Raw genomic sequence first — 27,920 nt, forward strand, 5'->3', positions numbered from 1 at the left:
AATTTATCTGTGGTCTTTACAGCTTTGAGCTCCAGTGATACCAGCGTGGGATTACCTACTGCAAAATAGGAGGCTGTGTGACCTCAATGTTGGGTTTGGGAGATGGGAAGGAGCAGGGAGGCTGAGGAGATCTATTGGGCAATGAAGAAGCAGCTACTATGTCACAGGAATCCTGGAAGCCAGAGAAAAATGTGTCCCAAGAATAACCTGAGTCAGGTATGGTGACCTCATGCCTGTAATCCCGGCATTTGGGAGGCTGAGGCTAGAGGATTTCAGTGAGTTTGAGGCCAGCCTGGGCAGCACTGCCAGACCTTGCCTCAGCAATAGAAAAACAAGGCGTCAGGTGCTGGAGAGATGGCTTAGCAGTTAAGACGCTTGCCTGCGAAGCCTAAGGATCCATGTTTTAGTCCCCATTACCTATGTAAGCCAGATGCACAGGGTATTGCATGCATCTGGAGTTTGTTTGCAGTAGATGGAGGCCCTGCCACACCCCTTTTCATTCTTGTTCTCTCTCTCTCTCCCAAATAAATAAATAAAATAGAATTTTTATTAAGAAAAGGGGGAGGGCTGGCTTAGCAGTGAAGGCATTCGCCTGCAAATCCAAAGGACCCAGGTTCGATTTCCCAGGACCCACGCTAGCCAGTTGCACAAGGGAGTCTGGAGTTCATTTGCAGTGGCTGGAGGTCCTGCTGTACCCATTCTTTCTCCCTCTTTCTCTGTCAAATAAATAAACTAAAAGATGGAGCTGGGCATGCTGGTTTAGGCCTTTAATACCAGCACTTGGGAGGCAGAGGTAGGAGGATTGCCATGAGTTCAAGGCCATCTTGAGACTACATAGTGAATTCCAGGTCAGCTTGGGATAGGGTGAGAGCCTACCTTGAAAAAACAAACAGAAAAAAAAAGGGGGAGCTAGAGAGATTCTTCAGCAGTTAAGGTGTTTGTCTGCAGTGCCTAAGGACTCAGGTTCAATTCCCCAGTACCCACATAAATCCATATGTACAAGGTGTTGTATGCATCTGGAGTTGGTTTGCAGTGACTGGTGGCCCTGGTGCGCCCATTCTGTCTGTTGGTCTTTTTCTCTCTGCTTGCAAATAAATAAAGGATGTGCTGATGCATACAAAAAAGCATAGATGAACCCCAAATCTTAAGGAAAGAAGGAAGGAGGGAGGTAGGAAGGAAGGAAAATGGTATGAGGGCTTGGAGAGATGCTTAGCAATTAAGACACTTGCTAACAAAACCTGACTAACTGGGTTGATTTCCCCAGTACCCACATAAAGTTAGATGCACAGTGGCACATACATCTGGAATTCATTTGCAGCAGCTGGAGACCCTGGAGCACCCATTCTCTCCATCTCTTTTCTCTCTATCTCTGCTTGTAAATAAGTAAGAAAATGATATGAATGTGTATTGAGCACTGATAACAGGAGAAAGAACTATCACCCACTAAATTCAGCAAAGTGGAAATTTAGATCCTGGTCATTTGTGATTCTGAACTTTGCTGGTGGTAGGCTGTAACAACATATTTGAAATGTCCTTCATATTTAGCTGTGAACTACTTGGAGCCTTTGAGAAGAAACTTCTCTGTCTGTTTGCATCTGTTACGATAGTGTCTTACAGGTCTGCTTTTGATAGGTTGTACTGGATGGAACTGAATCTAGCTGGTAGGAAGTTGTATAAGACCTGTAGGGGTTTTGTAGCTTTGGACACTAACATTCATCTTGTTTTTTTTTTTTCCCCTCCCTTTTCTCCTTTAAAAAATTTTTAATCAATTAATTTATTTTGGGAGCTGGAGAGATGGCTTAGCAGTTAAGGCATTTGCCTGCAAAGCCAAAGGATCCGGTTTGATTCTCTAGGACCCATGTAAGCCAGATGCACAAGGTGATGTATGTGTCTGGAGTTTCATTTGCAGTGGCTGGGAAGCCCTGGTGTGTCCATTCTGTCTCTATCTCTCTCTCTGTTTCTCAAATACATAAAACATATTTTAAATAGTAGAAAAAACATTTTTTTGTTGACAACTTCCCTAATTATAAAAAATAAACCATGGTAATTCCCTCCCCACCACTTTTCCTTTCACAACTCCACTCTCCATCATGTCCCCTCCCCCCTCTTTCATTTTGATGTTACCATCTTTTCCTCCTATTATGATGGTCTTGTGTAGGTAGTGTCAGGCACTGCAAGGTCATGGATATCCAGGCCATTTTGTGTGTGGAAGAATGCATTGTAAAGAGTCCTACCCTTCCTTTGGCTTTTACATTCTTCGTGCCACCTCTTGGGTTCTTTTCCTGAACAGTGGGATTATAATCCATGTGACTGCTGTTGTAGTTAGTTTGTTACAGGAACAAAGATTCTGATCAAAAGCAGCTGATGTGAAGAAAGTTATTATTTTGGTTTACAGTCTTATGGGGTAAGTGTGATAGCAGGGGACAGCATGGCATGAGCAGAGGCTAGACATAATGTGTGCCACATCAGATGGGCAACAGCAGTTGGAGAGTAAGCCGATTAACACTGGCAAGCTAGGGGTTAATAAACCTCAAGGTCCTCCCCCAGTAACACCTGCTTACTGGGATTAAAGGCTTCTTCACCATGCCAAGCCCCATGTGCGTGCGTGCGTGCGTGCGTGCTTGTGTGTGTGTGTGTGTGTGTCTGTGTGTGTGTGTGTGTGTGTGTGTTGTTTTGTTTTTTTGTTTTTTGAGGTAGGGTCTTGTTCTAGCCCAGGCTGATCTGGAATTCACTATATAGTCTCAAGGTGGCCTCAAACTCATGGCAGAGGCTCCTACCTCTGCTTCCTGAGTGCTGGAATCAAAGGTGTGCACCACCACGCCCTGCTTGACAGTTGTTTGAAACAGTAACTGGTTTGAATGGTATATGTAGGAATTGGGCTGGGGAGGACATGATGCCAAATGTAGCCCTTGCCTACCTGCCTGCCTCCTCTGCAAAGCAGTGGCAGTGGCTGTCAGCATCCTGCCCTAAATGATACTCAGAATCACTTTTGCTTGGGCTTCACAGGTCCGCTTCTCTTATAATTTCAGAACTTTGGTTACACATTTGTGTCAGTTTAACTGTAGCCATCCTCACCCTGTCCTCCTCCCAACCAAAGTGTGGGATACTGGGCTAGATATAGTTTGGTTGGTAGTTTGGCCTTATATGTTGAGCCCTCATCCATGCATTGTGGGTACCAGTGGACTTATTCACTAAGGTGTTCAAAATTCCTATAAAGAATCCAGTTAGCCAAATGTGGTGGCCCATGCCCTTAATCCCAGCACTTGGGAAGCTGAGATAGGATAGGTTCAAGGCCAGCTTGGGCTTGTGTGAGACCTTGCCTCAGAAAATAAAAATAATCTACTGTTGTCATTTCCACTTTACAAGTGAGGAAATAGTGGCTTGTCAAGTCAGTAGGTAGTAAATGGTGATGACAGCTATTTGACTGTTCTCCAAAAGAGGGCAAGTATAAGACATTGTTCTGCCTACTGTACCTGCAGATTGTAGGGAGCACACATGCAACCTGCCCCCCCATTTGATTTTTTTACTATAAAAGCCCTTTGATATGTTGTGTAATTAAGAGTGGGTGGGATGCCTACAAGGGAGTGGAGCCATTGTAGCAGCCTCCTAAGCATAAGTGACCTGACTTATTGCTACCTGGTAACTCAGTCAGCTTTTCATGTCTTCTCGTCCCATGAGGCTTAAGAATTAAAGACATGATCCACCACACCTGGCTGGAACACTTCTTGTTTTATATATTTTGCTTTGTCTTGTTTATTTATTTGTTAGAAGGAAAAGAGAATAGGCATGCCAGGGCCTCCAGCCACTGCAAACGCCAGCTGCGTGTGCCACTGCATTTACGTGGGTCCTGGGGAATCGAAACTGGGTCCTTAGGCTTGTCTTTTAATCCATCTCTCCAGCCCTGTTTTGTCTTGTCTTTTAAAATTATTATTATTTTTTTTATTTTAAGTATTTTATATTTATTTATTTACTTATTTGACAGAGAAAGAGGGAGAGAGAGAGAGAGAATGGGCATGCCAGGTCTTCCAGCCACTGCAAACAAACTTTAGGCACGTGCACCCCCTTGTGCATCTGGTCAATGTGGGTCCTTTGGCTTTGCATGCAAACGCCTTAACCGCTAAGCCATCCCTCCAGCCCAATTATTATTTTATTATTTATTTATTTGAAAGCAGAGAAAGAGGGAAGAGAGACAGAGAGAGAATGGGCACACCAGGGTCTCCAGCCACTGCAGATGAACTTCAGATGCATGTGCCCCTTGTGCTTCTGGTTTTTGTAGGTCCTGAGTAATCAAACGTAGGTCCTTTGGCTTCTCAGACAGATACCTTAACTGCTAAGCCATCTATCAAGTCCCCCCCTCCTTAAATTTTTTGTTGTTGTTGTTACTTTTATTTATTTTGAGAGTGACAGAGAGAGAAAGAGGCAGATAGAGGGAGAGAGAATAGGCGCACCAGGGCCTCCAGCCACCCATCTCTCCAGCCCTTTTTTAAAATTTAATTTAATTTTTTTTTTTCAAGGTAGGGTCTCACTCTAGCCAAGGCTGACTTGGAATTCACTATGTAGTCTCAGGGTGACCTCAAACTCACAGTGATCCTCCTGCCTCTGCCTCCTGAGTGCTGGGATTAAAGGCGTGTGTGCCATCTAGCCCTACTCACGCCCAGCTTTGTTTTAACTTTTTTTTTTCTTTTCCTTTAAGATAGGGTCTCACTCTAATCCAGACTGACCTAGAACCCACTTTGTAGCCATGCTGGCCTCAAACTCTGCAACCCTCCTCCCTCAGCCTCTTGAGTGCTGGGATTAAAAAGGTTTGTGTCCCTTGCCCACCACCTGGATACAAAGGTTAGTTTAGATGCTTGTTATGGAAGTAGATCTTATCTAGGAGTCCACAGTTTACATGTTATTCAGATACTAATTTGGAGTCACAGTTTAAGTACCCTTCTTCATTGGTTCCTTTGTGGGGTTGAAACCTCCTACTTTGAAATGTCATAGTTCTTGATAAGAGTTGCCTCTGGGGGCTACAGAGATGGCTTAGTGATTAAGTCACTTGCCTGTAGAGCTAAGGATCCAGGTTCAACTTCTCACATAAGCCAGATGTTCAAGGTGACACATGCGCCTGGAAATTGTTTGTAGTGGTCTCTCTCTCTGTCTGTCTGCCCCCCCCCCTCTCTGTGTGTATGTGTGTGTGTTTGAGAGAGAGAGATATTGATTGATTTAAACAAAAAGAGAGACTTGGGCTGGAGAGATGGCTTAGTACTTAAGTGCTTGCCTGTGTGAAGCCTAAGAACCCCGGTTTGAGGCTCGATTCCCCAGGACCCACATAAGCCATATGCACAAGGGGGTGCACGTGCCTGGAGTTCATTTGCAGTGACTGGAGGCCCTGGTGCGCCCATTCTCTCTCTCTCTCTCTCTCTCTCTCTCAAATAAATAAAATAAATAAAAAATAAACACTTTGGAAAGTGGTCCCTTGTGTCTCCTTTCCTGAGCTGGGCAGAATGAAGCTCGTTAATGGGAAAAAAGAAAAAAAAGAAAAAAGAAAAAAAAGAAAAAAAAAAAAAGAGGGCAGCAAAGGTTATTGGCCACTATGTGGTATCAGGGTTAGAACCTTAGCTGTAACATGTCATACATGTTATGCATAGTGTATGGGCTGTGACTATAAAAGGGTAGTTTCTCTAGGTGGCCAGCAACACCAAGCAACTAGGGTTCTGTGCTGCAAGGTGAGTGGACATGGTGGGTGGACATTGTGGCAGCACAGAAGAACCTCAGCCTAGTGATGAGTGACAAAAAGCCAGACTACAGGAGTGGTCCTGCCAGACTCTGTTTTTGTTAGAGTTCTGGAACATGCTGGTTAACCTCTGGTAAGAATAGGACAGGGCTGGAGGCAATAGTGATGCAGAATTTGGGAATCTAGGGTGGAATTCCTAGGCCTGTAAATCCCAGCTTTTGGTGCTTATCCAAATTTAGCAAAGAGCTGGGGAAAAAAAAAAAAGACTCAGGATGGTAAATTATGAATTATGAGGTTTGTTTTTGGAGAATTAGAACCCAAGGGAGAGAGTAGAAAGGAAAGAAAGGGAGATTTCCAGGGGAGAAGCCTATGGAAAGGGCACATATGTACATATATGGAAGGCAAGCCATGAGAGCCCAGATTCTTTACCTTCACATCAGGGTTAAGAAAAGGTTAGGAGAGGGCTGGAGAGATGGCTTAGCGGTTAAGCGCTTGCCTGTGAAGCCTAAGAACCCCGGTTCGAGGCTCGGTTCCCCAGGTCCCACGTTAGCCAGATGCACAAGGGGGCGCACGCGTCTGGAGTTCGTTTGCAGAGGCTGGAAGCCCTGGCGCGCCCATTCTCTCTCTCCCTCTATCTGTCTTTCTCTCTATGTCTGTCGCTCTCAAATAAATAAATAAATAATGAACAAAAAAAAATTAAAAAAAAAAAAGAAAAGGTTAGGAGAAGGCTGGAGAGATGGCTTAGCTGTTAAGCACTTGCCTGTGAAGCCTAAGGACCCCAGTTCAAGGCTCAATTCCCCAGAACCCATGTTAGCCAGATGCACACGTTTGGAGTTCGTTTGCAGTGGCTGGAAGCTCTGGCACATCCATTCTGTCTCTGCCTCTTTCTCTCTGTCACTTTCAAAGAAATAAAAATGAATTTAAAAAATTTAAAAAAAAATAAAATGATTAGGAGATAGGACAGTGAAGGGCCAGAGCTTAAAGAGAGATCATACATGCAAAAAAAGTGAGAAAACACCCAGAAACCTAATCCATGTAGGAAGCAAACAAAAAAGACCCAGCATACTGTAGATGGGTTGGCAGGTTAAGATGCCTGCGTGAGAAGCTTAGGGACCCAGGTTTGATTCCTTGTGTAAGCTAGATACACATGGTGGCACATGCATTTGGACTTTGTTTACAGTGGCTAGAGGCCCTGGCGTGCCCATTCTTTTTCTCAAATAATTAAAGAGAGACCTGGCAGAAGGAAATGCCTCCCACCCGTTCAGTCAGGCTGGGAAGGGGGAGAGAGGAACTTAACACTGGTGTTCCGGTGAAACCACAGGATGGAGAAGGTCAAGTCTAAAAAGAGATGTCAGGTGTGGTGGTGCATGCCTTTAATACCAGCACTTGGGAGGCAGAGGTAGGAGGATTTCCATGAATTTGAGGCCACCCTGAGACTATACAGTGAATTCCAGGTCAGCCTGAGCTAGAGAGAGACCCTACCTTGAAAAGCCAAAAGAGAGAGAGAGAGAGGGATTGAGAGATTTCACATGTGTTTTGGCCCCTTAATATGTATCAAACATCCAACTAAAATGAACCTTGGCATCAGATTCAGGTATGTAAGGCAGAAACCTGATTGGTTGTTGAACTCAAGGGGGCTGGTTCAGGAGGGACCATCCCACCTATGCATGCCCAGCTGAAGAAGCAGGGAGTGTTGCTTGCAGCCACCTTGGATGAAAGTAAATCAGACATGGGTTCCAGCCCTGCCAGGGCAGACAAGATAACACCCATGTTCTCTTTAGTCCTTTGTCCCTGGCTAACTGCGCACGCGCGTGCGTGTGTGTGTATGTGTATGTATATATATATATATAAATAAAAGAAGCTTTCTCCTGTTTCTCCTTCATCAGGACAGATGAATTTCCAAGGTTATAGGGAATGTGGTGTGGGGGCTGCCCTTGTGACATGGTGGCATGCTGTTGTCCATGGATGGACAGCATCAGAATATCAACGGTACACTGTTGTTCATGAGTAGACACACACAGATCAAAACATCGATTGTGTCTTGTCATCTATTAGTGGACAGTATTAGGACATTGATGGCACAATCATTCCTGCTGTTCCTTATGTGTTGATTGCCTTCATCCATCTTGGTGTAGGGACTGAGGTGCATTAGTGTCTGGGTAGGCTGGATGAACTTCTGTCATTGCATCTGAGAACCTAGGCTCTGGGATCAGTGGTGTCACTCCCAGAAAGGAGGGTGGGGTGTGTGCTCATTCTGGATGTTCTCATGTCAACTGTTCTTGGGGAAAGGTATAGGTTGTGGGAATACTGCTGAGGTCAGGTGTGGATGTAGTCTTACAGAGGAGCTGGTCTGAATAATAATGAAGCCCTGTGAAGGGGCTGTTGATAGAGGCTTGTAGGCAGTGTGGCATGATCATTTGACCTGTTCCCCAGCTTCAATACTGGCTTCTGCATTGTGCTAGGGAGCTCTGACCTCACCACTGCTCTCTGGTCTCCAGAAAACTGAAGAATGTCACCAGGAGGCAGCATTTCATGTGTGGAATTTATCCAGTTTGAGTTGAGTCTCTGCTAGTTAGGTGGCTTGGGGGCACACGGTTCCTGTGAAGTAAGCCATCTTTTCCAGTACTCACAGTAACCTGCTTAGCCTTGAGTGTCCCTGCTTTCAAGCAGTTTGACCTCCAGGTACCAAGCTAAGAATCTTGGACTGGGCACATTTGCTGCTTTTTGGTTCCTACATACTTTGGGTGCAAGATCAGCCTGGCAGGATTTATTGAGGGCAGAGCTCAGACTGGGGCTGCTGAGAGAGAGGCTGAAGGCCTTTGCCTCTCAGGTAGTCATTGCATGCCATGCTCAACCTGTAGCCACTATAGTCTTTACCCCCCACTTGTGTGTCTTCTCTTGCTTGCTCAGGAAATTGGCCCAAGTCAAGTAATAACATAGCATAAGAGAAAGTAATAACAAAAAAGATGTTGAGTGCCTCATGCCAGGTGTCATGGTACATGCTATAATCTTAGCACTTGAGAGTCTGAGGTAAGAAGATTGCTGCAAGTTTGAGGCCAGCCTGTACTACATAAGACCTTATCTAAAATCAAAAATAACAACAACAACAAAAATAGAGATTTGGTCTGGGTGTGGTGGCACACGCCTTAATAAGCCCAACACTTTGGAGGCAGAGGTAGGGGAATCACTATGAGTTCGAAGCCACATAGTTCAAGAACTACATAGTGAATTCCAGGTTAGCCTGGCTAGAAGGAGATCCTACCTCTAAAATATAGAGATTTGGACCAGAGAGATTGCTCAGTACTGAAAGGTGCTTGCTTGCAATACCTGCTGGCCCATGTTCAATTCCCCACTACCCACGTAAAGCCAGATGCAGTGCAAAGTGGGGCATGTATCTGGAGTTTGTTTGCTGTGGTTAGATGCCCTGGTCTGCTCATAGTTATATTTCTGTCCCCTTATTCCCCATTTCTTCCCTTATTTCCTCCCTCCCTCTGTCAGATGGATGAGTAAATTTTTAAAAACTACAGTGCTTCAAATGTCTACTGAGGCCCTTGGCTCTGAGTTACACCCCAGCTCTCCCCGTCCATCCAAGGATGTGCTACAAGGGTTGGAGGCTTGATACTGTTTGAGGTAGAACCTGGAATTCACTATGTAGTCTCAGGGTGGCCTTGAACTCATGTACCCCTGCCTCCCAAGTGCTGGGATTAAAAGTGTGTGCCCAGCTCCACTTTGTAATTTTTTATGTGCTGATACTATAAATCTGCAACTGTAACTTTTGTTGTTATTGGGACCTGGTCTAATGTAGCCCAGGCTGGCCTTAAATTCCTAATCCTCCTGCTTCCACCTCCCAAGTGCTCCTGGAATTACAGGCTTATACTACTACAGTGGACATACGTTTGCAATTAAAAATTATTTATTCATTCATTTACTAAAGAGAGAGAGAATGGGCATACCAGGGCCTCTAGCCACTGCAAATGAACTCCAGAAGCATGCGTGTGCCATGTACATCTGTTTTACATGGGTTCTGAGGAATTGAAGTGCCTTAACCATTAAGCCCTATGAAGAACTTTTTTTTTTTTTTGGTATATGTTAATACTGTATTAACCACAACATGTTTTTGGGTTTAAACTTTTTTTAAAAATATTTTTATTTATTTATTTGAGAGTGGCAGAGAGAGAAAGAAGGAGAGAGAGAGAGAGAGAGAGAGAGAGAGAGAGAGAGAGAATGGGCACGCCAGGGCCTCCAGCCACTGCAAACAAACTCCAAACGCGTGTGCCCCCTTGTGCATCTGGCTAATGTGGGTCCTGGGGAGCCAAGCCTTGAACCAGGGTCCTTAGGCTTCACAGGCAAGCGCTTAACCCCTAAGCCATCTCTCCAGCCCGGGTTTAAACTTTTTAAAAATATTTATTTGAAAGCAGAGAGAGAGACTGAGAATGGGTGTGCTAGGGCCCCTTGCCCCTGCAAAGGAACTCCAGACACCTGCACCACCCTATGCCCTTGCCCTTATGTAGGTACTGGGGAGTTGAACCCAGGCTGTTAGGCTTTCAAGCAAGCACCTATAACTGCTGAGCCATCTCTCCAGCCCTTTGTGATTTAAATTTTGTCCCCTTCTCTGTTGTATTATTGGTGTTAGCTTATTAACCCACAGCAGTTAGTTTTAGGCAACTACAGAGGTAGTTGTTTAATTAAAATTATTGATGCCGGGCATACTGACATACATCTTTAATTCGAGTACTTGGGAGGCAAAGGTAGGAGGATCAACATCAGTTCAAGGTCAACCTGAGGCTACAGAATGAATTCCCAGCTCAGCTGAGCTATCAGCCAAAAACGAAATTACTGAGTAAGATCTGTGAATCAGCTTTGCAGTATGCTGAAGCAATGAATTTGTTAAAGATAGATTTTTAGGATAACAATTTTTGTTGACCCATAGTAGAAGATCTCTGAGGGATATCTGAAGGACACTTAGACACAAAGTATTGAGCACTGAACAGAGACTGAGTTGCCCAGAGAGAATGCCATATGTGGAGGTAGTAAGTCACGTGCACTCCAGGATGGCTGCAGATGGCCAGAGTGCTTCTCAGTGGCCCAAGTGCCAGCTGTTTGGTGGAGGTGGGAAAATAACATGCTGAGTACCCAGGACACCGGAGTTGACTAGGCAAGTTGCTAAGCAAAAGAGGGAAGGTACCAAGTAGATGGAGTAGGGCAACATGGACTTTGGGGCTGAAAACACCCAGTGGCTACAGGGATTGATCATGTAAGTGGGTTGTTGAAGTGTGAGATGGAAGTCAAAGTTCAGTATTTGGGTCTGTGCATCACTTTAGCCCAGTCTGACTTGGAATTCACTATATAGTCTCAGGGTGGCCTCCAACTCATGGTGATCCTCCTACCTGGTATGTCTGGTTTACTAGGTTCTGGGGAGTAGAACCTGGGTCCTTAGGCTTCGTGGGCAAGCGCCTTAATTGCTCAGCCATCTCTCTAGCCCCACAAACAAATTTTTAATGATTAGGTTAATATAAAAAATAATAAGGCTTGCCCATGCATAATACAAAAACAGAAACACTGTAAAGGACCAAGTGTGATGGGGCAGTTTTATAATCTAGGTGCTCAGGAGGCTGAGGCAGGAGGAACACAATTTCACGGCCAGCCAGGACAACTTAACCCTCTCAAAAAGGGAGGTATACTGGGGATGTAATTAAGTGGCTCCAAATCCAGTACCCCCCCAAAAAAAAGCTACAAAGGAAATGACTCCACTGATTTCCTAGACATAAAACTTTTATATGACCAAAGTCAAAATGAACAATTAAAAGAAAGCTGATATTTAGTGAGAACATATTTTATACATATATAACCAGTGATTAGTAGTAAAAATATTTACAAACTCGCAAAATCACTAAGAAATTTAGATATCACCCAATAGTTAAGGGCTGATTGCTATGAACAGTGAAAGAAAAGGACAAGTCCCTAAAACTGCCCTTAGAGAAAATGCAGATTAATGCTGGGTGTGGTGACACATGCCTTTAATCCCAGCACTTGGGAGGCTGAGGTAGGAGGATTGCTGTGAGTTCAAGGCCAGTCTGAGACTACATAGTGAATTCCAGGTCAGTCTGAGCTAGAGAGATACCCTACGTCAAAAAAAAAAAAAAAAAAAAAAGGGCTGGAGAGATGGCTTAGCAGTTAAGCGCTTGCCTGTGAAGCCTAAGGACACCGGTTCGAGGCTCGGTTCCCCAGGTCCCACGTTAGCCAGATGCACAAGGGGGCGCATGCATCTGGAGTTCGTTTGCAGAGGCTGGAAGCCCTGGCGCGCCCACTCCCTCTCTCTCCCTCTGTCTTTCTCTATGTGTCTGTTGCTCTCAAATAAATAAATAAATAAATAAATAAATAAATAAATAAATAAATAAATAAATAAAAGATATTAAAAAAAATTAAAAAAAAGACAAAATGCAGATTAAGACAAAGTCTTGTGTTTTTTTGTTTTTATTTTTTGGCCAATCATATGGTAACAAATGGACCCTGCTAGTTCTAGTACTAGAGCCATACATACTTTCATACCTTGACCCACCTCCCAATATCCATCCAGTAGCAGATGTTAGCTGTGTGTGCCATCCATGGGGTAGCACTGAGCTTAGAGCTAGAGTGTGTGGATTGGCGTCCTGGTGGCCCTAACTAGCTGCTCTAGAAATGCTGGTTGTGAGCTGGGTGTGATGGTGTGTTAATCCCAGTACTACACTCAGGAGGCTAAGGTAGTATCTTGTGAATTCAAGGCCAGTCTGAGACTACATAGGTCAGCATGGGCTAGAGCAAGACCCTACCTCAAAAAGAAAGAAAGAAAGAAAGAAAGAAATGCTGGTGTGTGGGCCAGACACAGATAACTTAGTAGCCAGCAACAAGGACAATGGACCCTCTTTTGTGTTATCTTCTGGGAAAGGATGGAGTTATGTCCATTATCCAGATGCTATTCTATATATGTGCACTTAAATGTCTTCCAAAAAGCAAAAGAAACATTTGGAAAGATGCCCGTGACTTTTACAGATCACCTCCTTCCATTGGGAAAGAGGGGATGATGAATGAGGTGGGAGATAGAGATACCAACCTTTTGCTATGGTGGGTTTTTTTTTTGAAGAGTTTAAATTTGTAATTCACCACTGATACAGAGATAACTTTGATAGTAATGATTTAACCTTGCTGTCACTCACCTGCCTTCCTTGTTCACAGGTATGGATCTTGGCGAGAACCAGTCAACCCCTACTATGTCAACTCTGGCTACGCCCTAGCCCCAGCCACCAGTGCCAATGACAGCGAGCAGCAGAGCCTATCCAGCGATGCTGACACCCTATCCCTCACAGACAGCAGTGTGTAAGTCTTGTGCTTGCTGGCTCTGTGCTTCATGGTTCTGTGCTAACCCTTGCTTTCAGTTCCCCTAGAGCTTGGCTCATGTGCTTCTAAAGGACAGACAAAGTTGAGTATGGTGGCACATACTTGTAATCTTAGCATGTGGGTAGCTGAGGCAAGATAATTGGCATGAGTTCCAGGCCAGTGTAGGCTACCGAATAAGACCCTGCCTCAAAACAGCAACAAAACTGTAGCCAGGTATGTGGACTCCAGAACTCTTATCTCTTTAGTCCCAATACTGGGGAGGCTAAGGTACGAGGATCTCTGAGTTAGAGGCCAGCCTGGGCTAGAGTGAGACCTATTTTGGAAAAAAAAAAAGAAAAGTTTAAAATCCCTATAGGCCAGGCATGTTGGCACATGCCTTTAATCCCAGCACTTGGGAGGCAGAGGCAGGAGGATTGCCATGAGTTTGAGGCCACTCTGAAGCTGCATAGTGAGTTCTAGGTCAGCCTAGGCTAGAGCAAAACCCTACCTTGGGGAGAAAAAAACAAAACCCTAAAACTGGGCTGGGGAGATGAATCAGTGGATAAAGTTCTTGCCATACAAGTTTGAAGACCCGAGTTCACATCCCTAAGGCATGTACCACCATACCCAGCATGGAGCTTTTGAGGAAAAAGAACTCCAGTTAGGAACCATCAGCTCAAGTTTCATTTTCTGCTAGCTGCAAAGCCTGGGCTTTCCGTGTAAAGATAGGTCCAAGGAACAGCCTGATGGGCAGCTGCTTTTCCAAGAGGCAGGGCAGAGACACAGATTTGGAGTCCACAAGGCTGCGCATACATAATGCCTGCCCATGCGGTTCCTTTCTGGCCCGATTGACAGTAGGGAATCTTTAATATGCATATATACACATTCATACATACATATGCATATACAGATATATTTGAGAGAGAGAGAGAGAGAATAGTCATGCCAGGGCCTCATGCCATTGCAAGTGAATTCTAGGCACATGTGTCACTTTGTGCATTTAGCTTTACGTGGGTACTAGGGAATGAAACCTGGGTTTGTCAGGCTTTGCAAGTGTTGCAGTCAGGTTCGTATTGCTGGTAGAAATCACCCGACCAAGAGTAGCTTATGGGAAAAAGGGGTTTATTTTGGCCTACAAACTCGAGGGGAAGCTCCACAATGGCAGGGGAAAACGATGGCATGAGCAGAGGGTGGACATCACCCTCTGGCCCACATAAGGCAGACAACACTAACAGGAGAATGTGCCAAACACTAGTAAGGGTTAGCTGGCTTTAACACCCATAATAATCCCACCCCCAACAATACACCACCTCCAGGAGGCTTTAATTTCCAATTGCCATCAGCTGGGGAACCTAGCGTCCAGAACACCTAAGTTTATGGAGGACACCTGAATCAAATGATCACATTGGCCACCCTGTCCCCCATAAACTGATAATCATTCATGATGTAAAAAGCAATGCATTCGTCTAACCTTAAAAGTCCCCATAGTTTTGATCAATTCCAATGATGTTCATATATCCCCATAGTCCAAGATCTCTTTAACTGAGCCATAATACCAAAAAAATAAAATAAAATAAAATAAAATCCTCAAAAAACCCATAATGGCACAGAATAAACATTCACACTGCAAAAGATGGCATTGGGCATAGCAAAGAAACATTCAACCAATACAAGATTTAAAACAACCTGGGCAAGCATCAGACTCTAATCTCCACTGCAACCCATGGTCCATCCTCTCGGCTCCATCGGGTCTTCATGCAGACATCCAGCAAACCTGCTGCACACTGCCCATGGCCATTTCCAAAACCCAAGACCATGTTGCAAACGCAATGACCCTTTTTTCCCTGCATTTCTTACACTCCACAATACCAGGTAGGGTGCCAATTTGTTAATCCAGGGGGGGAATAAAGCAGAATTTGAAGAACAGGACCCTCCTCGAGCACTCAGGCCTCTTCAAGAGAGTCTACATTCTTCCTATTGCCCCAATGCAGGTCAGCTGGTCCAATCTCAATGGTTGTAATCTCTTAATTGCAGCTGAACGGGAAACATTTTTCTTCCTGTGCCATATCCATCTGCTCACATAAGTTTATTTGTTCATTGTGCAACCTGCACAACTTCTGAGGACACGGGCATAACAGCAAGCCTTACACAAACTGCTAGACCAGTCCAAGCAAAGTTCTTTGTTACCCTCATAAGGCAAACCTCACAGTCCATAGTTCTTACTGCACTCAGGTGTTTCAACTCTGACTAGAATAGTCCATCAAGCTGTACTTACAGCACTGCAAGGCATCTCTTAGGTCAAGGTTTCAAATCCTTCCACATTCCTCTTGAAAATCAGCTCCAAAAGGCCAAAGCCGCACAGTCAGGTGTCCAGCAGCAATCCCACTCCTCAGTACCACTTTACTGTTACAGTCAGGTTCCCATTGCTGGCAGAAATCACCCAACCAAGAGCAGCTTATGGGAAAAGAGGTTTATTTTGGCTTATAAGCTCGAGGGAAAGCTCCACGATGGCAGGAGCAGAGGATGGGCATCACCCCCTGGCCCACATAAGGCAGATAACAGGAACAGAAGAGTGTGCCAAACACTAGCAAGGGGGAGCTGGTTTTAACACCCATAAGCCTGCCCCCAACAATACACCACCTCCAGGAGGCTTTAATTTCCAATTGCCATCAGCTGGGGAACCGAGCATCCAGAACACCTAAGTTTGTGGGGACACCTGAATCAAACCACCACAGCAAGAAGTATCTTTAACACTGAGCCATCTCTCCAGCCCATTCAGTAGGGAATCTTAATGTGTCCAGTGAACAGTCCCTAGAAGATGGAGAGCCTGAGATAGTCTAACGTAGCTAAGTGGTAAAATGAGGTCCCTGAGGGTCTGAGGACCAAGCCATGGAGTCAGATCTCAGCCTCCTTTCCACTCCTGTTGTAGTGTCAGTTGGAAGCTTGCTCTGATATCATCACATTCCTAGGAATCCCCTGGTGGGAATGGGCCTGTTCGATGACCTACCTCATTTACCTCAGCAGGCAGCTTTTGGGAACACAAGTTCACATTAATAAATTTTTAACCTTTTTTTTTTTTTTATTGACAGCTTCCATACTTAAAATAAACCATGATAATTCCCTCCAATCTTCCACTTTCCCCTTCACAAAACCATGCCCCATTAGTCTCTCTTTTATTTTGATGTCATCATCTTCTCCTGCTATTATGAGGGTCTTGTGAAAGTAGTGCTAGGCACTGTAAGATCATGGATAGGGAGGACAATTTCTGCCTAGACGATTGCATTGTGAGCAGTCCTACCCTTCCTTTGGCTCTTACATTCTTTCTGCCACCTCATTCACAATGAACCCTGGACCTTGGAGGGTGTGATAGAGATAGATGTTCCAGTGCTGAGCACTCCTCAGTCACTTCTTTTCAGCACTATTGTGCCTTTTCGATTACAGTGGTCTCCACCATCTGAAAAGAGAAGCTTCTCTAACAAAATGAGTATAGCATTAATATATGAGTGTGAATGTTAAGTAAAGTGCTTATAGAACAGTTTGGTGAACATAATACATGCATCTAGCTAGACAAGAGTAGGTGTTACACTCCTAAGGCTCATGACCTCCCCCACCATAGGCTTTTGATAGGTTTTCAGTGCTTTGCGTGTATTCCCTCCCATAGAGCAGGCCTCCAGTCCAGTTAGAGAACAGCTGGTTTCCCCCATAACAGACATGCCACTATGCATGCATTTGTTTGGCCATTTGGCCTGGCTGGCCACACTTAAGGCTTGCAGTGTCCACTGTTTTCACTGCTGTTGACTTCTGTCTCCCATAGATATGCATGCAGTGAAGCTGTTTTCAGCTTTCTGTCAGCTAGTCTAGATGGAGGAGGTTTGATTTCTTATTGACCTTGCAGCCCAGGAGTATGGAGTCTTCAACAATAGGGTCTTACCTTCTATTTCTGGTGGGAAACCAAGATCCTTGGCAATAGCCTGTAATGTTTTGGGGGTATCAGGGACCTCCCTAGCCAACAACTCACTGAAAGGTATCCCATCCCTGGCACTGAAATTTTTCTAATAACAGTCTATGGCTTCTGGGTGTGCCAGTACCCAAAAAAGTAGATTTTTATATGGCTTAATCACAGTATTTTGAATTTTGATTAACCCTCCCTTCATCCTTTTTTTACTTATTCCACATTAATAGTTGAATGGTAAAAATACTATTGTTGCGTTTAACTATCCAGCCTCTGATGGGATCATTTGAGGTCTTAACTTGGTCATCCTTGACTCTCAGATCTGCCTAATCTCTGTTCTTGTCACAATTTGCCATCTATCTGATCAGCAAGGAGAACCAAGTGGGATCTGAGCCCTCAGCATGTCTGGGCCTCCCTCTAGTAGCATCCTGACAGTGGAGGAAGCCTTTGGCCATTGCTAGCAGTCAGGAATGAGTCCACCAACTGCTATGAGATCTCCTTTTATTTGTAACCACACAGAGAGAATCCTGAGCAGGATTCTTTTTTTTTTGTTGTTGTTCTGTTCATTTATTTATTTATTTGAGAGTAACATAGAGAGAGAGAGAGAGAATGGGCATTTATTTGTTTGAGAGCTACAGACAGAGATAAAGAGGCAGATAGACAGAGAGAATGGGCACTCCAGGGCTTCCAGCCACTGCAAACGAACTCCAGACACGTGCGCCCCCTTGTGCATCTGGCTAATGTGGGTCCTGCAGAATCAAGCCTTGAACCAGGGTCCTTAGGCTTCGTAGGCAAGCACTTAACCGCTAAGCCATCTCTCCAGCCCATCTGAGCAGCATTCTTGATCCAGCTTATCTCTTGTCAGCTGATCATTTCTGCCCCACCAGCTTGTCTCTTCATGTGACAGGACAGACAATGGATAAGTTTAAAAAGGAAGAAAAAGGCTCTCCCAAATGGTTGATCTTAGCCACTGATTTGTTAATGTGTTCCTGTGTTTTATTCTGAGGTAGGGTCTCATCTTACCCAGCCTTGCCTGAAACTCACAGCAATCCTTCTGTACTAGAGAGTTAAAAAGGCATGTGCCACCACACTTGGCTTTGTGAATATATTTTTTTAATTTTTTTGTTTTTTACTTATTTATTTGAGAGTGACAGACAGAGAAAAGAGGCAGATAGATAGATAGAGAATGGGCACGCCAGGGCCTCTAGCCACTGCAAAGGACCTCCAGACGCGTGCGCCCCTTGTGCATCTGGCTAACGTGGGTCCTGGGGAATTGGGCCTCAAACTGGGGCCCTTAGGCTTGACAGGCAAGCGCTTAACCACTAAGCCATCTCTCCAGCCCTTGTGAATGTATTCTTAAAGGATTGTTCCCCCTTTCTAATTTACTCTTTTTTTTTTAATCTGCCTGCCTTTTAAAAAATATTTATTAATTGAGCTGGGCATGGTGGCACACGCCTTTAATCACAACAAACACTTTGGAGGCAGAGGTAGGAGGATCTCCCAGAGTTCTGAGCCACCCTGAGACTACATAGTGAATTCCAGGGCAGCCTAAGCTAGAGTGAGACCCTACCTCAAAAAAACAAAACAAAACAAAATTATTAATTTATTTGCAAACAGGAAGACTGAAGTCTCAAGGTGGCCTCAAACTCATGGCCATCCTTTTACCTCATCCTCCCAAGTGGTGGGATTAAAGGTGTCACCACCATACCCGGCTTAATTTAACTAATTTATTGTTTGTGTGCATGAGTGTGGTGAGTGTGCATCTGTGTGTGTGTGTGCGTGTGCGCGCGTGTGCATGCCTGCGCGCACCAGAGGACAAGAACAGGTGTTTTCCTTGGTTGCTTTCTACCTTGTTATTTGAGACAGGATCTTTCCTGAACCCAGAGCTTGCTGATTGAGTAGACTAGTATAGGCAGTGAGTGTGGGGATTCCCAGTGTCTGTCTTTCCAGGGCTGGGATTACAAGTGCACACCACCACACCTAACATTTTATGTGGGGCTAGGATCCAAACTCAGATTCTCATGCACTTTTCTTGCTGAGCCACCTCTCTAGCTTGTTCATTAGCGAGATGATTTATGAATCTATCATACTCAGACAGCAGCAGGGCACTTTCACAATTATCTTGTGTCTTCTAGGTTGCTGGAGCATCTTCATGTCGCTGGGTCCTGTTGCTGTCAGTGCTTCAAAACACTGGGATGGGAGCTAGACAGTTGTCAGTAGTCTGGATCTGTTGTCTGTCTTGAGTGAGCAAGACCACAGCTTTTAGTCCTGGGACCTGTACTTACCAGGTGCCATGTATGGTTTGAATTGTGTGCTTATTTCACTCTCCTAAAAGCTTATACTGAAACCTGACATGTAGGAAACCCTGCCGAAGAGCTGCATAGCTCTGCCATTTTAAACGGAGGAAAGCAGAGTAACGGAATTTGGGAAATAAGACTTTCAGTGGAGTTTTGTCTGCGTGCCATACACTTGATCTTAGCACCATACCTCTGGTCATGGTATTAAAGCTGGGATAGCAAAGATTTCCCTATCAGGCCAGGAATGAATACTTCAGACACTGACTGCAGACGCACACAGTCTCTGTCACATATTGTTATCCCTGCCCTTTAAAAATGTTAAAAGCGGGCTGGAGAGATGGCTTAGTGGTTAAGGTGCTTGCCTGCAAAACCAATGGACCTTGGTTCGATTCCCCAGTACCCACATAATCCAGATGCAAAGGTGGCGCATGCATCTGGAGTTCGTTTGCAGTCGCTGGAAGCCCTGACACCAATTCTCTCTCTGTCTTTCTCTGCCTCTTTCCCTCTCTCAAATAAATAAAAATAAATAAAATACTAAAATTTTAAATAATGTTAAAAGTAAGCCAGGTGTGGTGGCATACACCTTGTACACACCTTTAATCTCAGCACTTGAGAGGTAGAGGTAGGAGGGTCACCATGAGTTCAAGGCCACCCTGACATGACAGTGAATTCCAAGTCAGCCTGGGCTAGAGTGAGACCTTACCTTCCTACCTCAGAAAAAAAAAAAAGTTACAAGCAGGACTGGAGAGGTAACTCAGTAATGTGCTGCTTGTTCAATCCCTAGAATGTGTGTCAAAAAAGCCATGCAGGGCGTGGTGGCGCACATCTTTAATCCCAGTACTCGGGAGGCAGAGGTAGGAGGATTGTGCTAAATTCAAGGCCACCCTGAGACTCCATAGTGAATTCCAGGTCAGCCTGGGCTAGAGTGAGACCCTACCTTGAAAAAAAAAAACAAAAAAAAACCCAGCCATGTAGGGCTGGAGAGATGGCTTAGCAGTTAAAGCACTTGCCTATGAAGCCTAAGGACCCAGGTCTACGTAAGCCAGATGCACATGGTTCGTTTGCAGTGGTTAGAGGACCTGTCGTGCTCATTCTTTCCCACCCTCTCTCTCTCTCTCTGTCTCTCCCCGCTTTTTGTCTCAAATGAAAATAAAACCATTAGGACTGGAGGGATAGATGGCTTAGCGGTTAAGGCCCTTTCTTGCCTGCAAAGCCAAATGACCTTGGTTTGATTCCCCATTACCCACGTAAGCCAGATGCACAAGGTGGCACATGCATCTGGAGTTCATTTGAAGTGGCTGAAAGCCCTGGTATGCCCAATCTCTCTCTCTCTTTCTCTTTCTCTCTCTCTCTCTCTCTGCCTCTTTCCCTCAAATAAATAAATAAAAATAAAAACTTTTTTTTTTAAAAAAAAAAAAAAGCCATGCACATGCCCAGTGACATGTGTTTGTAGGCCCAGCATCGGTGAGGTGGAGATAGGTAATCCCCTGGGGGGGCTCAGTGGCCAATCAGTCTGTTGAACACGGTAAACTCCAGACTAATGAGAGACCCTTTGTGGGTAGACAGTGGTCCTGAGGAATGACACCTGAGCTTGTTCTCTGGCTTCTTCACACATGTGCACATAAGTACAAGAGCACCTACACACACACACATAAAAAGCTTCAGTTTGCAGATCTGGAGATACAGAAAACAAGCACTTTGTTGAATGGAAGAACATTTTATGGCTGAGCTTTTGGACTTTGCTATTATGTATGAGTTGTATGTATGTGAATATGCCTGCTGTGTACACATAAGTATATTTATGTCTGTGTGTGCTGTCCTATGTACATGTGATGCATCACAGGTATTGTTACCACCCAGTAACTGGACTCAGAAATAGGAGGTGTCCTGCTGGACCTTGTTTCCTGTTTGAGTTAACTGCCATCTCTTGTGTCTGCTCAGGGATGGAATCCCACCATACAGGATCCGTAAGCAGCACCGAAGGGAGATGCAGGAGAGTATCCAGGTCAATGGGCGGGTGCCTCTACCTCACATTCCTGTAAGTACCATCCAGAAGCCCCTCAATCCCCTTCAGCTGCCTACCTGTGTCCCCATGGTCACTGTGGCACCAGTCAGTGGGAGAGGTGCTTGTCTGGCTTCCAGGGAGCATAGCTTACCTGTAGGTGTAGCATGTGATCTGAGTGATAGAGTAGGAGATGACCAGATCCAGAAGATAGTCCAAAAAAGCCCTCAGCCCCTCCAGGGACACACAGGAAGTGTTCTCCACACAGCATGATATTTTTTTCATGGCTGTGGAGGAAACTGATGGATTATGACTTGAAAACAGACCACTATATGGCTATTTGATGTGAGTGAAGTCAGGTACCAACACAAATGAAGGTCAAGGAACTGGTCTGTGGCTGAACAGTGTGGCTGCGATGGGAACAACTTAACTGAGAAGCCAGCTTAGCTTTGCTTCTTCGGCAAGGGCAATAGCCCTTCCAGAGTACGGGACCCAGTGCTTTGTTGGTTGCAGGTTTAAGCAGGCATGTACAGCTACCCCCACCTTCATAGATTCCCGATGACAAAGAGTTAGCATACTTTTTTTGGCTCATAGACTCTTAGGAGAAGATAGGAGAGGTTGTGACTATGTCCTCCACCCACAGCTCTGGCTGTTTGTTCTTTATGGCACCTGTGCAGGAACTTCACACACTCATCAGCATTTCTTGGTTGGAATCCTTAAACTGTCTAAACCACTAAGCCATCTCTCCAGCACATGGAATCTGTAAAATTTCTGATGGAATCCCCAATTCCCAAATTAAGGTTGAGTCAGGCATGTTGGCACACCCTTTTAATCCCAGCACTTGGGAGGTAGAGGTTGGAATTGTCATGAGTTTTAGGCCAGCCTACGACTACATAGTGAATTACAGATCAAACTGAGCTAGAGCAAGCAAAACAAACAACAAAAAAGGACTGGAGAAATAACTTAGTAGTTAAGGTACTTGCCTATGAAGCCTAAGGACCCAGTACCCATATAAGCCAGATGCACAAGGTGGCACATGTGTCTGGAGTGTTTGCAGTGGCTAGAGGCCCTAGAGTGTCCATTCTCTCTCTCTCTCTCTCTCTTTCTGCCTCTTTCTTTCAAATAAATAAATAAAATATTTAAAGAAAAACAAGAACTGGTTGTATGTGGTTAGAAAACGATTGTTGGGGCTGGAGAGATGGCTTAGCGGTTAAGCGCTTGCCTGTGAAGCCTAAGGACCCCGGTTCAAGGCTCGATTCCCCAGGACCCACGTTAGCCAGATGCACAAGGGGGTGCACGCATCTGGAGTTCGTTTGTAGTGGCTGGAAGCCCTGGCACGCCCATTCGTTCTCTCTGTCTCTCTCTCCTCCTCTTTCTCTGTCTGTCGCTCTCAAATTAATTAATTAATTAATTTTTAAAAAAGAAAACGGTTGTTGTAGGCAGGTTCACATTGCTGGTAGAAATCATCCAACCAAGAGTAGCTTCTGAGAAAAAAAAAAGATGTTTATTTAGGCTTACAGGCTTGAGGGGGGACGCTTCATGATGGCAGGAGAAAACAATGGCTTGAGCAGAGGGTGGACATCACCCCCTGGCCCACATAAAGTAGACAACAGGAACAGGAGAGTGTGCCAAACACTGGCATGGGGAAACTGGCTATAATACCATAAGCCTGCCCCCAACAATACACTGCCTCCAGAAGGTATTAATTCTCAAATCTCCATCAGCTGGGAATCTAGCATTCAGAACATACAAGTTTATGGAGGACACCTGAATCAAACGACCACAAAGATGCTTGTTTTTTTCTCTCTCTGAGGAAAGGGCGGGCAAATGGATGTGCACGAGTGTACGCACACACGCACACATGATGATACTAAGTACTGTGTGTGAAAAGTGAGTGCATCTGTATGCTGCATGCACAGTGTGTCTGTCTGTGTATGTGTGCACATGCTGCAAATACTCTGGGGAGTTCCCTGCCTGCTACTTAGGTGTCTGGGATGGTCTGGCCTGAGTGGGCAGGTATTTTGCTCCTATATTGGCCTCCTTGTTTGTTTTGCTTGTGGATACCAGGAGATCAGAGATGTTCAGTACACATTTTCCTCCCTTTGGTTTTTCGAGGTAGAACTTCGTTGCGCAGGCTGATCTGGAATTCACTATGTAGTCTCAGGGTGGCCTCGATCTCATGGCGATCCTCCTACCTCTGCCTCCCGAGTGCTGGGATTAAAGGCATGTGCCACCATCAGTACACTTCTAAACCCAACTAATGCTGGGATTAGGACATGAGAGAAGTTCCTGAACACTTTGTTGTGCCATCTGGTATGTGAAGAAACACCACAAGAGTAAAAGGGGCATATCCTGAGGACATGGTACCAGCACAGCAACAGCCAGAGTAATGGAAGGATCCACTAGCTACAGGAAGGCGCAGCTGAGGGAACTGTGGGCACATGCAAGAGCAGGCTCTGTAATGTGCACTGGCCACTGTACAGTCTCTTGGCCTAAGTATGGTCTGCCTCACGGTCTTGTGCTGTGATGGCAGTTGTGCAGTGTATTTTTAGAGGTGGTCATCATATTCCACGAACTCCTTCATCTGAGAAAGAGGATGGCAGGCTCCTTCCTTCAGTCTTCTTCATCCATGGGAGCATACCTCTTTTGTTTGGATCCGGCAGTCAAGGTCATGGTGGTAATAAATGAGATCTGGGGCTGGAGAGATGGCTTAGTGGTCAAGGTGCAAATAAGTGGGGCCAGGCATGTTGGCTCATACCTTTAATCCCAGCACTCAGAAGGCAGATAAAGAAGGATTGCCAGGAATTTGAGGCCACACTGACACTATATAGTGAATTCCAGGTCATCTAGAGCTGGGTGTAGTGGCACATGCCTTTGGAATGTGGGTCATTTTGAATTTAAGACCACCCTGGAGCTACAGAGTGAGTTCCAGGCTAGAGTGAGACCTTCCCTCAAAAAAAACATGAGCCAGGCATGGTGGCATATGCCTGTGATCCTAGCACATGGGAGGCATAGGTAGGATCAGCCTGGGCTAGAGTGAGACCCTGGAGAGGTAGGGGAATGACCAAAAAAAAAAGCTCCAACCACAAAAGCTGGGGAGCTGGGCATGGTGGTGCATGCCTTTAATCCCAGCACTCAGGAGGCAGAGGTAGGAGGATTGTCATGAGTTCGAGGCCACCCTGAGACTACATAGTGAATTCCAGGTCAGCCTGGGCTACAGTGAGACTCTTACCCCAAAAAACAACAACAAAAGCTGGGTGTTATGGTACATACCTTTAATCCCAGCACGTGGGAAGCCGAGGTAGGTGGATCACTGAGTTTAAGGCCAGCCTGGGACTACAGAGTAAATTCCAGGTCAGCCTGAGCCAGATTGAGATTCTGCCTAAAACAAAACAAAAAAAAAAAAAAAAAAAAACAGGAGGGGAGAGAGGAAAGAAAGAAACAGAAATCCAGGGTTTCAAAGTCTCCCATCTCCATTACTCCTATAATGGAATGCTGAGTGCAACACCCATTCTGTTATACTGGGCTGCAACAAGACTGTCAGGATGAGGCACCATTCTGCAGTTTCCTGCAAAGAGATGGGAGCCTGGATGTGCTGTGTGCTTGTTCTGCCTACCCAAGACCACAGTGATCACCCTGGTGACCAGTGTTGTACTGGCTCATCTTGAACCTCGTATGTCCTTGGTGCTGTTTGCACTGAGTTTATTAGGACTTTTTTTTTTTTTTTTCATTATTTCTCTCTGAACAAGCTGAAAGAGGCTCAGTGCAGAGTGTGTCCAGTGAAGCACTGGCCACCATCTGGCTGGGGAACATTTTCTCAGGGGTGTGATAACCTGTACACACCAGGGCCCTGTCTTGCCTCCACGAGTATAATTGGGAATGACTAGAAGGAAGTCAACGTTGCCAGGTGTCAAGGAATGAGAAAGGGGGGTGGTGAGGAAGCTGGTGCTGAGCGAAAAGAAAGAGGTTTTTGTTTTTGTTTTTGTTACTTTCAAGGTAGGGTCTCACTCTGGCCCAGGCTGACCTGGAATTAACTATGTAGTTCCTCCTACTTTTGCCTCCTGAGTGGAAGAGCTTTTTAAAAAAAGGAAGACAAAAAAAAAAAAAAAACAACGGGTGTGGTGGCGCATGCCTTTAATCCCAGAACTGGGGAGGCAGAGGTAGGAGGATTGCTGTGAGTTTGAGGCCACTCTAAGATCCATAGTGAATTCCAGGTCAGCCTGGGCTAAAGTAAAACCCTACCTCAAAAATAAATAAATAAAATAAAATAATTTATTTGAGAGGCAGATAGAAAGCACACACTCAGGGCTTCAGCCACTGCCAATGAATTCCACATGCAAGCACCACCTTGTGCATCTGGCTTACATGGGTACTGGGGAATTGGACCTAGCTCCATAGGCTTCGCAGGCAAGCACTTTAACTGCTAAACTTGGGGAAGCACTTTAAAATAAGATGGTTTCTCATGGTGTGTGCTTCCACCAGAGCCCTCTTGCTGTTCTGTTTTTGTGCATGGTATGCAGGTGGCACCTGCTGACCACTATGTTTCACTACAGCGCACTTATCGAATGCCAAAGGAGATCCGTGTGGAGCCACAGAAATTCGCTGAGGAGCTCATCCACCGTTTGGAGGCTGTCCAGCGCACGCGGGAGGCTGAGGAGAAGCTAGAGGAGCGGCTAAAGCGTGTACGGATGGTGAGTGGGCTTTATTCTAGGGCCATGTCCACACCCCTGAGTTTCCTGCGGTTCAGAAACTCTGCCTACTTACACTGTGCCTCCTGACACAGTGTAACCTCTTACCCTCCTGCCCTTCACTCTTTACCTCATCCCCGCCCCCTTTGCTGCTGCTGCCTGAGTAGTAGGACTACATAGCCCTCCAAGGGCCAGGCTCATGATAGCACCAGTTGTAATTGCCACAGAATAGAGAGCAAGATTTAAAAAAAAAAAAGATAATAGAACTATCCAAGAAGGGATTTGTGTAAAAGTATCTTAAGACATGTGTCGTGTGGTCTCTCTGCATGCATACACACACACACACACACACTCTCTCTCTCTCTCTCTTTCTCTCTCTCTCTCTCTCTTTCTCTCCCTCTCCCATCCTCCCACATCTTCTTAGTAAATTGTTTTGCCACTGAGACAAACAGCACTCTTTCTTGCCCTTTTTGGCAACTGGAGAGACATGTACTAGGCAGGTGGGCATCCCTCATGTGTTAGAGGTCCCATCTAGGCCTGTGGGCAGCCCTCACATGTTAGAGCTGCCATCTGTCTGTCTGCTGGCCTCTGTGAAGACAGTATCACCCACTATGCAGTGCTGGTGAGCTACAGTGGCACATGTTGTGTGCCTGCTTTAACCTGAGTGGCTGCCTTGGTGCTTGAGGGACCCAATGATGTTGTGTCCTTTGGAGCTGTCTCATAGCCAAGTATCTAGTGGGCACTGAGGATACTGTGTGTGTACTTTGCTGATGTCTATGTCTTTGTGGAATCTGAGCTATGGCCATATAGGATGGCCTTGACTCTGACCAAGAGAGAGGGCAGCAGGTACCAGACCATGTCCCTAGAGCCAGTGCCACAGCTATCAGGAGGGAGAAAATGGGTTAGCATCAAGGCTGGACAGAGCAATGTTCTTTGACATAACAGAAAACATAAGATGAAAAGCTGTGCATGCTTCTGTCATAGCAGCTCAGAAAATAATCTGTGGCCAGATGGCCTCTTGGTCAGGTTGGCTGTCATGAGCTGTGACTCGTACTGGGCAACTTTCACTGTAACCACAGGTTCAGTAGCATATGATTCTATAGTTTATGTACATTAGTACATCATGCTATAGATGATAATCCTCTTTGTAAATGAATAACTACTTCTCTTTTTTTTTTTTTTTGTTTGGTTTGGTTTGGTTGCAAGGTAGGGTTTCACTCTAGCCCGGGCTGACCTGGACTTCATTATGTAGTCTCAAGGTGGCCTTGAACTCATGGTGATCCTCCTACATCTATCTGTCTCCCAAGTGGTGGGATTAAGGCATGCGCCACCACGCCTCTTTTTAAAATACCTTTTATTTATTTATTTATTTATTTATTTGATTTTTGAGGCAAGGTCTTTCTATAGCCCAGGCCATCCTGGGATTCACTATGTAGTCTCAGGGTAGCCTTGAACTCACAACGATCTTCCTATCTCTGCTTTCATAGTGCTGTGACTGAAGGCATATGCCACCATGCCTGGCTTTTAAAATACCTTATTAGTGGGCTGGGGGAATGTTTTTTTGTTTGTTTGTTTGTTTTTGTTTTTGAGGTAGTTGCTCTAGCAAGATGCACAAAGTGGTTCATGTATATGGAGTTCACAGTGGCTAGAGGCCCTGGTATACCCATATTCATATTCCCTCTGTCTTTCTGCTTATGAGTAAATAAAATATTTAAAGGGGAAAAAAGGGAGACTGCCAGGCATGGTGGCACACACTTTTAATTCCATCACTTGGGGATCATATGTAGGAGGATCATTGTGAGTTTGAGGCCACCCTGAGACTTCATAGTGAATTCCAGGGCAGCCTGGGCTAGAGTGAGACCCTACTTCAAAGGAAAAAAAAAAGAGTATTAGGGCTGGAGAAATAGCT

The 27,920-nt window shown here is 45.2% G+C and overlaps 1 protein-coding gene across 2 annotated transcripts in view; it reads left to right on the top strand.

Moving 5' to 3' along the window:
- The window catches only part of Axin1 (axin 1), a 73,605-nt gene that overhangs the window by 32,717 nt on the left and 12,968 nt on the right, over positions 1 to 27,920 (top strand). For both annotated transcript variants that reach the window (XM_045161782.1, XM_045161783.1), the window contains exons 3-5: positions 12,932 to 13,072; positions 21,263 to 21,359; positions 25,877 to 26,014. In XM_045161782.1, the coding sequence (XP_045017717.1) occupies positions 12,932 to 13,072; positions 21,263 to 21,359; positions 25,877 to 26,014 (376 nt within the window). The remainder of the gene's footprint in view (positions 1 to 12,931; positions 13,073 to 21,262; positions 21,360 to 25,876; positions 26,015 to 27,920) is intronic.

Source organism: Jaculus jaculus, chromosome 11, assembly GCF_020740685.1.
Source record: "Jaculus jaculus isolate mJacJac1 chromosome 11, mJacJac1.mat.Y.cur, whole genome shotgun sequence".
Classification (NCBI taxonomy): domain Eukaryota; kingdom Metazoa; phylum Chordata; class Mammalia; order Rodentia; family Dipodidae; genus Jaculus; species Jaculus jaculus.